The sequence below is a fragment of the Lathyrus oleraceus genome, chromosome 6 (genome assembly GCF_024323335.1).
Source record: "Lathyrus oleraceus cultivar Zhongwan6 chromosome 6, CAAS_Psat_ZW6_1.0, whole genome shotgun sequence".
In the NCBI taxonomy this organism is placed as follows: Eukaryota; Viridiplantae; Streptophyta; class Magnoliopsida; order Fabales; family Fabaceae; genus Lathyrus; species Lathyrus oleraceus.
Window position 1 is genome coordinate 465,680,967 of NC_066584.1, and position 13,080 is coordinate 465,694,046.

At 34.9% G+C, this 13,080-nt stretch overlaps 1 protein-coding gene across 1 annotated transcript; it reads right to left on the minus strand.

Annotated features, from left to right (window-relative positions):
* Window positions 1-10,663: 10,663 nt before the first annotated feature.
* On the minus strand, window positions 10,664-11,773 carry LOC127096268 (uncharacterized). The gene is made up of 3 exons (XM_051034861.1): window positions 11,498-11,773; window positions 11,338-11,404; window positions 10,664-11,253 (listed from the first exon to the last, which is right to left on the minus strand). Exons 1-3 carry the CDS (start codon window positions 11,771-11,773, stop codon window positions 10,664-10,666), a joined length of 933 nt encoding a protein of 310 aa, XP_050890818.1.
* Between the last annotated feature and the right edge of the window lie 1,307 nt (window positions 11,774-13,080).

The window sequence follows — 13,080 nt, forward strand, 5'->3', positions numbered from 1 at the left end:
ACGTGCAGTTCTGATGGAAATGGCTTGTGCAATAAGTTCTCACATGGTTTCCATAAATGCACCCAAACTTTCACCTCTTCGAAAATGCACTTTGCCAAATAGAAACAAGGTCTTGTGGGCAATGGTTGGAAAGGTCTTGACATGAGGAACAAATGTTATATTGAACAAAAATCCATTTGGAGTTGGGAAATTAATGAAAACTGATCATAAAGTTCAAGTAACAAAACATGTGTATGTGAATTTTGCCAAAATGGACCAACTTTAAGCCCTTCTGTTTCAATGATGCAAGCCTCAAATGACAAAACCTTCAACACAACAGTTGTATATATTTTCAATACAATCATTTTGGACTTAAATTTTGCATCATTTGGATTTTTTATGAGAAAGTTATGGGCACTTGAAGTTGGACTTTTTCACATTTCAATGACTTTGGTCCAAAGTGACCTATAATGATTTGCATTATCACATGTAATTATTTTAGGATTATGAAATTTGTTTCAACATAAAAAATGAATTATACACCTTAAAATTTCCAATGCATTTGATCCCACCTCAAAATCATGAAAAATGAGGGAGTTAGGTCCTTGGGAAGTTGACCCATAATTAGGGTTTCAGTCAAAATGATCTATAATGTTTTTAAATAAATGATGACCTTCCAAGATTAAAACCAATTTTTGATGAACATGAAAGTTGTTCATATGGTTACTAAGAACATTTTTTCTCTTGGGGTCATCTTCATTTGACAAACACATCAAACGTTAGGTCTCAGTGGATTTTAAAATAGTCAGATGAATTGACTGATCAACTTCTCAAGTCCAAACTTCAAATCTTGATGAATTGATGATTGAGGACACTCACATAGGATCATATATGCATTAAATTATGAATTAAAGAACTTCCCTTGATTGTATTTGATCATGGATTGAGGTTGCTTCATAAGCAAGGCACAGTTGATGCACAGTTGAATTAGGGTTTCCTTGGGAAACAATCTTCAAGCCCTTTGGTTTATCTTGATCAAATTGACAAATTGAGATACTTGGGAGGCATATATGATGATGGGGAGCTTTGTGAACCATTTTCATGCTTGCTTTCAACTTCATCTGGCCATTCTTTGAGCATAGGGGCCTCCTAGGAGCCTTGGATCACATGATTGCTCAAGCTACAAAACAAGAGATGTTAGTGACATATTTTTGTGCTTTTGGTTAGTAAACAAATAAGAAAAGCAATAATATACAATTCGAGCATGTTTGATGGTCTCAAACCAACTCACACAAGTCCCAACCCTAGGGTTAAGGAGCCAAGATGCTATGATCCTTGAGGCAAATGCAATGTGCAATGATATGATGCCATGAGGGATCTTAGGTTCAAAATTAGGGTCTTACTTCATGGTTGATGACCTGGTCCCTACATGCACATACATATGAGACTTAGTCGCATTTGTTCAGGATCAATGTCAATGTTACATTGTCTGATTTGAAATACCAACTAGACGAAATAAATTGATGTCCCAACCACTAAGAAACAAGAATGATGGTTAATGTTAAGTATCGTCTTCAACCAATCGATAATGATGAATGTCTTTAGTTTATCAATATACAACTTCAAAGTGGCAGTGATATGATAATTATGTTCTCGATATTTTATCAGTATAGTATTGTAAGACCCCAATTTTGACCCTAAGATCCCTCATGCAATTTCGTCATAAGCATTAGCATTGGGATCATACCTTGGCATCCTCCTTACCCCTCCTTCATTGGGTTTGTTTTGGAAGATATCACCAAGCATTTTGTGATTTTATCGTACTTGTATTTTATCATTTTACTAACCAAAATACCAAAAATATGTCTTTGCATTTGCCTAACTCTTTTGTAGGTAGGGCATGATCTCCACTGATCTATCAAGTTCATATCTAGGGTTTGAGACCCTCATGACAAAGAGCACAACCATGAATTGATCCAAGGGTGGTTATGGGCATCATATATGAGTCCCAATGATTTCTACATGTTATATTGATCAAGTTCTCTTCAAGAGTTTGAGGGTGATTTACCTTGGAAACCTTAGTTTGACTAGGTATCTTGAGTAACTTCTCCAACAAGCTATCTCACCAATTGATCAAGTCTGTCAAGGGAAACTTCAAAATTAATCATCTTATGCATATATGATCTACCATGAGCTTAGAAAGTCAAGAGAATTGAAGATTAGCAGGTTGGTTGATGGTGGTTGGCCAGATGAATTCATCTGATCAAAATTGGGTCTCCCTAGACCCTATCTCCTATAATTTTCACCATATGAAAATGATTCCAAGGGAAAACTTACTCTAAATGACATTCCAAACAACTTTCATGTTGAGACCTAGAGCTATTTTTTCTTGGAAAATCATTTTCTATGTTGAAACATTATAGGTCATTTTGTCTAAACCCTAATTTGAAAGTCAACTTCCCAAGGCCATAACTTGCTCAATTTTTATGAGATAAAATATTTATAAGTTGCACAATCAAATTCAAGATGTCTACTTCAACTTTGATTTTTGGAGTGAGAGCTAATTCAACTTTTATGAGCATGTGATATGAGGCTACATTATAGGTCACTTTTGACCTATACCATTGAACAAGTGATTTTTCCAAACTTCAAAAATGCATAACTCTATCATTTTAAATCTAAATGACATGAAATTTGTAACCATTTTGAAGGTCTTTGAAATAGATACAACTTTGATGAATACACTTTTCTCATTTGAAGCTCACATAAAAGGTTAAGCAAGGTGGAATATTGAGATATATGGCTTGACACTTGGAAAAATTATCAACATGTTGAAATTTCCAAACTTCCACCTCAAAATTCATCATGATACAAGATTCAAATGGAAAAGTGTTAAACATGAAAGTTGTTCCTCTTGATCTAACATTTCCAAAAAGTCCAAGTTCATCCCTTTTGGACAAGAATTACTAGGGTTGCGCATGGCATGAACATGGTATCATCAATTGGCAAAGATTGAACTTCAAACTTCCATGCACATTTGCCTAGCATTCCAACATGATCTCAGACTTGTGTACACTCATTTGTGGACCTAAAGGAATAATCTCATGGGCCTGTACACGCCCATGCACCCATGCATCACACATTGCTAAATTTGGAAGTTCACTTCAAGTGTGCAAATATCAATTGAATTGGCTATAAATAGAGCCCCTTATGCTCAGAATTGAACATACATTCGCGCCAGCTTTGATCCCAAACCTCTAACCCTTCCATTTGAAAGGATAATCCTGAGAATTTCATTTGAAATTGAGTTTGAATTCTCACTGTTTTGAGATTCAAAACTCCAGGGATCCAAGACCTTTTGTGCATTTCATTCTACTTCTGCAAGCATTTTGAGTAAGATCAAGCACAAGCCAAAGCAAGAACAGTTGAATCCAGACCTACATTGAAGGTATTTTCCAAAAAAAATCATCTATTCGATTCTCTCTCAATCTTGCTCAATTCTCTTGATTCTTTGGTTGTCGGAAGTCCTACCAATGTAGGCAAGAAGATTGAGTTGCTTAGAGGTCAAATCAAAGCAACTCAGTTGACACACCCCAAAATTCAACTCCTCATATCTTTCAATATATGTGGAGTTAGTTAAAATTGAGGTCAGATTCGTGCTCAATGCCATTTTTTCTTTTAGATCATGTCCTCCTTTTTTATTTTAGTGATGGTTGAGGGTGGACCAGTCCGGTGAGGTCCACCGGAGAAGAAGACTGGAGCTACAGCTTCGGCCATGCGCTGGCATGTCTCCCAGCCACATGATCTTGTTATTTTGTTCTAATCTCACGCGTCCATTGTGATTACCAAGTATGTGGCGCGCTGACTCGCGTGTATCATGGAACGCGTGTTCTAGGCCACTTGATCTGCCACCTCAATTAATGAGGGAGATCAAGTGGCTCACGTTTTTTGGTTATTTTCTGATTTTTTTTATTCCTTTTATTTTCATTAATTCATATTAATTTTAATATTGATCTAAAAAATATGAGAGTTTCACCAAAAAAATTCAAATATTATCCTCTTTTATATTTTGAATTAAAATTATTTTTTGGATTATTATTAATATTTTTCATGATTTAATTGATTTTTCATTTGTTTTTAATTGTTTAAAAATACTTTTAAGTCTTTAAAAATTCTGAAAAATTTTCTCCAAGGTCCTTTGACCTTGTTTGACCTATGATAAATCTCATGGCCATTTATTTGGTGTTTTGATGAGGTTTTTGGAATTTGATAAACCATATTTAATTTAAATGGATTATTTTAGTATTTTTAATTTGAATAAATTCCAAATAAATTTTATTGACCAATTGTGATGACTTGTTGGTGTTTGACTATTGTTGTTGGGCCTTGATCAAGGTTGATTTGACTTTTGTCAAATTAATATCATTGGATTTAGAGGATTGATGGAATGTACATTCCATCTCCCAAAATGAATTAATGATATTAATTTGGTAAAAGTCCTCCTTTGATCAATTTGAGATTTCAGCTATTCCCCTCCCTCTTCATCTCATTCCCCTTCTTTATGCATTCATCTCATTTGGCCTATGATATCTCAAAGTCCTAATGCTAGTTTATTGAAAAATTAACATGAGTATGGATGAGATTAGGCCACACTTTTTGCATATTCTTTTTGTGTGTGGTATGTTTCATGAGCATAGTTCATAATATTATGTCTCTAACATGCATTAACACCAAAATTCTATTGTCCGGCCTCAAATAGTTGTGACTTCTACATAAGTCCAATTACGATTGCTTAACATAGCGCTAAATTTGTGACATAAAAGGCATAGTATTCTAGTTAGTGAGATTGTAAGTCTCCTCTCTTTCATGGTATTGTGTGGAAACTTGACCTTCTTTCCCTCCTTTGGAAGATGTTTTGGCTCAAGGATTCATGCTTGTGATAAGTGGGTTGAGTGTTGTCCAAAGAATGTCTAAGAATGAAAAGCAAAAACAAAACAATACTAACTTCTAACCTATTAACTACTAACTTTTAATTTCAAGCCCTTTACTTTAATGTCATTTAATTCTAGCTTTTATACATTTGCCATTGTTCATATCATTCTAATTGTTTATGTTAATGCAATTTTCACTTTGTCCACTTGGACCATATTGTGTGATATATTTTGTTTGTGTATACTTTGCTTGATTGTGTGGTCTTTGACCATTAATGTACATAATAACAACAAAAATCCTAAAAAACTTTTGTGTGGACTGTTGGCTTGATCTTGGACAAATGGACTTAGAACTTAGGCAACATTCCTATGCTAAAGGACTTGGCCAATGCCAACTTATTGAGAAACCAAGTGCTTGCAATTTGAAACTTCATCTGATACATCATTCAAGACCCCTCTGAGTTCATCTGCAACATGATCATTGTGAAGCTGTTATTTTGAACCTGTGACTTGTGGAATTCATCTGTTACATGGCCTACCTTGAAGAAGATCATGGAATGGATAAGCTTGGATGTGGCCATCTTTATTTGATGCCTTGCTTTTCAAGATAATATAATTGTGCATTTGTGTGTTGCTTGATTCTAAAAGTCCAAGGGAATTCTGGGTTTCTATTGACATTCTTGTATATTGGATTGCTACCCATTTGGTCAGATCTTTTCAACTCTAAACTTTTAATTTTGTACATAGGATAGTCCCTTCATCTTCTCCCCATTTCTTTAATTTCAAAATATCCCCCTCCTTTTTCAAAACCTTCTTTAATTGAACTTATTTTGTTCTAAAACTTTGACCATTTTTTAAAAAGATAGAAACTTTGGCCTTATGCCATTGCATTTTCAAATTTCTTTTCTTAAATCAAACTTGTAAATAAACTTAACTATACTTGACTTAAACTTTCAAAAAGCCAAAAAGGACTAACTCATTCAAATCATTTTTAGGCCTTTGTGTCTTTTAAACTTAATTTTTGTTAAAAACAATGCATCCACTTTGAAATTTGTATCACGAACTATGAGGTTTTGATCCCTCATTTTTATGTTGGTACGTATGCACAAGACCGAAGGTCTTGTCAAACACAAAAATATAATTAATGAATTATTTTCTCATCCCCCCATTCTATTTGTTTGTAAACATCACTTTATACAAAATACATATGCACACAAAAAGGGCTCCCTAGGAGTACCTATGACTCTTTGGGTGCTAACACATTCCCTCTGTGTAACGAACCCCCTTACCTGTAATCTCTGACATTTTATTAGTTTTGATTTGAAAACTTCTTACTTTTGGGTTTTGTTCGTACTTTTTCCCTTTTCCCTTGGAAACAATAAAAGCGCGGTGGCGACTCTTATTATTTGATCTCTAGTTTATCCATAGCTTGATGATCATGAATTTACCACTACAAGTATCAAGGGGTCCATAAAGTTAGATAATACCTTAGTCAGATTCGTTCGTGCTACTAGTTCAAGTCTCATTTATCTCTGGATATTTGATGAAATTTTGGCATGCATGGTTGACCTCGTGAAGAAGTAACTAATTTGTTTGATCTATGATTTTGTTTGTGTTTAAATGATGTTATTTATCTTCCACAATTAGTTATTATGATTGAGCCTATGACGAAGTAATTAGTTTGTTTGATTTATGATTTTTTTTTTGTTTAATTGATGTTACTTATTATTCACAAATGATTGTTGGTGTTTAGTATATAATACGTTGGATTTAGTATGATTTAATGGAGTGTTTATGTTCATAGTGTTTGTCTAGGGATTAACAATTTTTTATTCTCAAAAACACGCTCTGTATTTTAGAATTTGGGAGACGTTTTTGTCCATTCATGAAGTTTCAGAGAAGTTTTAGGGATGAAAAAGAAAACCTCATAATTGTATTCTAGTAAATTATTATTTCTTGTTTAAGCTTAATTTTTTATATGTTTTAGAATACAAAATCATTCATTAAATTAATGTAATTTATCTTGTTTAATATCTTTTTTAATTGATGATAAAGTTAGTCGATTTAATCTTTGTTAAAATGATACTTAAATATAAAAAATTAAAATAATAGTATATGAGGTATTTTCACTAAGCACAAATTATATATTTTGGAGGCATAGACAATTGTTTAGTTGCCCTGCCCTTATATTTATAACTTGATAATTATCGATATTGTTATATTGAATACTAACACTTGGATTTTGAATTGAATTCAAAATCTTATTTATATTGTTATATTAAATACTAACACGGGAATTTGAATTCAAAACCTTATAGTTTGATGTGAATTTCTAGTAATTGTTATCACTTTTTCTTTAGACAGATAAATAAATAAATTGTCCATAAAGATTATACAATTGATTTTCTAAACTAAAAATAGCAATGATGGTAAGAATTAACATGATCATATGAAGTATCGTTAAGCCAACTCAATTGATAGTTTTGTAGGGACATTAGATATAGTGGCACAGGTTCGAATCTGCGACATCTCATTTATTCACTTTTGAAAACATGATCATTGTTAGTGTGTGAGGCATTTTTAGTGAGGAGAGAAAGAATGAGAGAGAATGAAAATAAGGATTGACATTATTGAACTATGATTGTACAAACTGAATAATAAAATATGTCTTTTTATATATAACTAACTTGTATACTAAATAAAAAATCATAAATCCTAATTAACTTTGGGCTTGACCTACACACGACTTAGATTATATTACTTATATCTCAACATACCCCCTATAATACAAGTTTTCGAACAAATGCTAATTATAGTCTATCTAAACTATTCTTAATTTATTTCTCAACTTCAGGAATATGTCGATCTTCAATCCTTTGGTGAAAATGTCGACCAACTGTGCTTCACTTGAGCAATGTCTCATTTCAAGTTCACCTCGATTTACCTTCTTAAGGAAATGAAATCCCGCCTTAATGTGCTTACTCCTTCCATGCAGAACTGAATTCTTCGCAAGATTTATGGATGAGTTGTTGTTAATTTGCAGCACCAGAGGTTTCTTCACTTCGACCTTAATCTCTTTCAACACAAATTTGATCCAGATTGCTTAACGTGCATCATAGGATCCTGCTATATACTCAGCCTCACATGATGACAATGCCACCATAGGTTGCTTTCTCGAGCATCATGAGATTGGGGCACCATATACTTAAAAGAAATAACCAGTTGCGCTTCTTCGATCTTCCTTATCGTCACACTAATCAGCATCTAAATGTCAAGTAACCATATATTATTTGCTTTCAGAGTCTCGTCAAAATAGAATTACATATTTTATCGATCCTTTTAAGTATCTCATGATTCTTCTTGCATCCTTCATGTGTGACACCCTTGGTTCGCTCGTTTATCTGCTCACTAATACGATTGAGAAATCTATATCATGTCGACTATTGCACACATATCTCAGAAATCCGACAATTTTTTTGAACAAAGTTGCATCAACTTTGTCTTCCTCTCCTTGCTTCTCCAACTTTAAATTTGGTTCGGCGGATGAAGATGCAGGAGTTGAATCATCTATCTTGAATCTCTTGAGTATCTCTTTGACATACTTTCTTTGATGTAGCATCATACCTTGCTTAGAAATTTGAAATTCCATTCCTAAAAAATAAGACAAATTTTCCAGATCCGACATTTCAAATTCCCTCATCATCAGCTCTTTGAACTTCGACAAGTTCTTCAAGTTATTTCTAATTACCACTAAGTCATCAACATATAAGTAGATGATTATTATATCTTGTATCACAACCTGTGAATAGACACCATACTCAGACCTGCATTTGACGAACCCCAATTCGACTAAGTATGAGTCGATCTTCTTGTTCCATGCTTTAGGTGCCTGATTGAGGCCATAGAGCGCTTTGTGCAGTTTATACACTTTCCTTGCTTCATCATGTATCATAAACTCAGGTGTATGACATAGACTTCTTTGTCTAATGGACCATTAAAAAATGTTAATTTCACATCTAAGTGAAATGTCGACCAGCCTTGCTTGCATGCTAAGGCTACAACCAATCTGACAGTCTTCAATCTTGCAATGGGTGCATATACTTCAGAGTAGTCGAGTCCTGATCTCTAAAGAAATCCTAGAGCTACCAAAATCGCCTTATGTCTTTTTATCGACCCATCGACATTGTTCTTCATCTTGAACACCTATTTCACTTCGATGGCTTTTGTATGTATCAGCAATTCGACTAACTCCCATGTGTTGTTTCTTTCGATTTCTTGTAACTCTTCGACCATGGTAGACTTCCATTTCATATTCTTTAAATCCTCTATATAGTTGATTGGTTCAGTATCTGCAAGTAAGGAAAAATGAACTAATTCTTCATCTGGTGTGACTTCATTATCACCAGTCACTTCATAGTCTTGAAGTCTTGTTGGACGAACTCTAGTTCTTTTAGGTCTTTGACTAGTACTAGCTACATCATCTTCGATTTCGATTGTGTCGAGCATGTCAGTTGTTACTTCGACTTCGACATCATTACTTACTTCGTCAAAATCATAGCTCATCAATGGCTTGTCAAATGCATCACTATAATTCCAATCACATGAAGAATTTTCATCAATCACAATATCTCGACTCATCATGATCTTCTGATTAATTGGATTGAACAACCTATATGCACCAGTTTTATGATATCCTACCAGAATCATAAGTTCACTCTTGTTATCAAGCTTCCTTCTTATAGCATCAGGAACATGCTTGTAACAAATAGAGTCAAACACCTTCAGATGACTCACTGATGGTTGTTTGCCACTCCAAACTTCTTCAGGGACCTTGTTCTTCAACTTCTTGGTAAGGCACTTATTCATAATATAGACAGTAGTGGTGACTGCTTCACCCTATAATAATTTTGGCAAGTTCTTCTACTTCAGCATTCATCTCTCCATATCCAATATGGTCTTATTTCTTCTTTATACAAGTCTATTATGTTAAGGCGTATAAGGAGAAGTTACCTCATGATCGACACCATGTTCTGCACAAAACTCATCAAACATCTTGGATGTGTATTCACCACCTCCATCTGTTCGCAGAACTTTGATCTTCTTCTCACTCTGGTTTTTGACAAGCATCTTGAATCTCTTAAAGATTTCAAATACTTCCTCCTTTCACTTGATCATATAGATCCATAGCTTTCGACTAAGCTCATCGACAAACGAAAAAAAAAACACATGTTTCCACTAATATTATGCTCCTTAAAAGGGCCGCATACATCTGAATGTACAACTTCGAGTATATAGGAGGATCTCATTGGCATGGTCGAAACGAAAGACTTTCTGGATTGCTTTCCGAGTAAGCAACTTTTACAGAGTTTGTCGGGCATCTCAAGACTTGGTATACCAATTACCATATCTTTGGTAATCAGTTGATTGAGTGACCGAAAGTTGAAATGTCCAAACCTCGCATGCCACGGTCAACTATGCTTGTGGTCGACAATAGTTTTTAGACATTGTACTTCAGTCGAACTAATCATGCTCTTGAATGTCCTATTCTTCGACAAAGGAGATTTCAAGACAAAATTATTTTGAGTGTCGAACTGTTCCAATGCTCCATCTTTCATAATCACTGAGAAACCTTTTTCGACCAATTGTCCAACACTTAGCATATTGCAATTCATTCCAGGTACATATAGTACATTTTTTATCATAGTTTTTCCTCCATTGCTCCTTGGAATAACTATGTCGTTAGTACCTTCTGCTTACAATGAGCTATTATCAACAAGTTTGACCTTGCTCTTCTTCGACGAATCGAAATCTGCTAACCACACTTTTCGACCAGTCATGTGATTCGAGCAGCTCGAGTCGAGGAACCAGATCTTGGAATCGATATGATCATCTATAACTACAAGCATAACCATCATATCTTCATAATCATCTGAATCTTGAAGAGCAAGGTTTGTTCCCTCGTCCTTGCCTTTTGTCGCTCCCTTGTCTTTATTGTACCAACAATTATTGGTCAAGTGACCCCACTTTTCACAGTTATAGCACTGCACACCTTTTTTATCTTTCTCTTGCTGATAGGAGTTTCCTTCTCCTCTTTTCGAGGATTCATAAGCTCTATCGTCGACCTTATGCTTTTGAGGGTTCGACCAAGACTTCTTGTTATGAGTATTATCTCTTTTTCCTTTGAATTTGTTGGGACCACCATGCTTCTTCCATACCCGAGCCTGTAGTGCTTGTATCGAATCTTGAACTAATTTCCTTTCGACAATCCCAATCTCATGCACCTCCAACGAACTAACCAAATTTTCCAATTTCAAAGTTTTAATATTGTTGGATTCTTGAATAGCTACGATAATGTGATCAAAGTGAGAGGTCAACGTACACATTACCTTCTCAATTATCATCTTATCAATTAGGGTTTCACCACAACCTTTCATGAGATGGAGAAGATTATGCACTTTCAAGACATAGCTTGCAATCTTTTCTTCTTCTCCCATCTGCAGTAATTCAGAATGCCTTCGCAACATCTACAATTTGACGACTTTAACCTTCTCACCTCATTCGTAATACTTGACAAACATTTCCCATGCCTCCTTCGTCAATTCAACATGAGAAATACGATCAAAGTTCGTCGCGCCTACCGCCGATTGAATATAAAATGCAGTCTTGCAGTCTTTCTTCTTGGCCTCCTTGTTCGCGACTCTCGAAACATCAGTTGCATTCTCAACAAGCTCAGAGACGCCATTAGTAACCACTTCTAGAATTTCATGAAAGCCAAACAGATATTGCATTTGTTTTCTCCATCGGATCCAATTATTGTCGTCAAGAATCGGAAGAGAATTCAGAATGTCATTGTTACCATTCATTTTTGCAGCAAACGCGATTAACAATCCACAATCCCGGGAACACGATCATCGACGTGTTATTCTTGAAAACACGATCAAGAATCTAATTGGAGCTCTAGATACCAATTTGTTAGTGTGTGAGGCACTTTTAGTGAGGAGAGAATGAAAATAAGGATTGATATTATTGAATTATGATTGTACAAACTGAATTACAAAATATGTATATTTATATACAACTAACTTGTATACTAAGTAACAAATCCTAAACCCTAATTAACTGTGGGCTTGGGTTACAAGCAACTTGGATTATATTACCTATATCTCAACAACCATGTGTATATTTTTTGCAAAATCATATCGCATATATAGTATACGGTATAAGTTACTAGTATGGGATGTATACAAGAATGTCACAAGCCTTTCATTGAATTGAATCAAATAAGGGATTTTTTTATCCCACTCTATAGGGCGAAAAAACACCCTATAAAGACTCAAAATGTCCCTCAGATTTCAGCGATGCTTCTCTGGACGCACCCTTGCACCATCTTATGACGCATCAAATGAGTGTCACCCCAGAGTAAAATAAAATGTTATATCGAAGATGCATATCCGAGTATTTTCAACAAATATATTGACATTTGAGCAGCCCGGTGGATATTCCATAAATGCATTTACTTATGTTTTTGTTTCACTATACTACGGAGATTCATCTGCAGACAAGTTACGAAGATACATCTCCGGATCTAAGAAAACCACGCTCCTAGAATGTGACTCTAAATTGACCTAGGATGTGTGTGTTTGAGGTGCATCCGAAGACGCATCTCCGGATCTAATAAAGTCGCGCTCCTAGGACGTGACTCTGAATTGGCCTAGGATGTGTGTGTTTGAGGTGCGTCCGGAGATGCATCTTCGGATCTAAAAAGTCACGTTCCTAGAACATGACTCTGAATTAACCTATGATGTGTGTGTTTGAGATGCGTCTAGAAATGCATCTATGAAATCTAAAGCATTTTATATTTCCAAGTGATGTCGTAGTAATATATAGGATTGATTAAGAAATTCCCTCAAATAATGATAACTTTCTCCAATACTCGCAAATGGGCTGTATCACCAAACTTCACCAAATTCCTAAATGCATGTGGTCCACTTTTACTAAAAACAAACCATTCTTTCAACCTAGTAATAGTAAAAAATAACACACATGATGAATCATCGAATGAGTTCACAACTAAGCTAATGTCTCTAAAATTGTAACGTTGACACTCAAAACAGATTGAATATATAACTGGAAGTAAACCTTTAGAAGACGGCACTCTTATAGGACCACA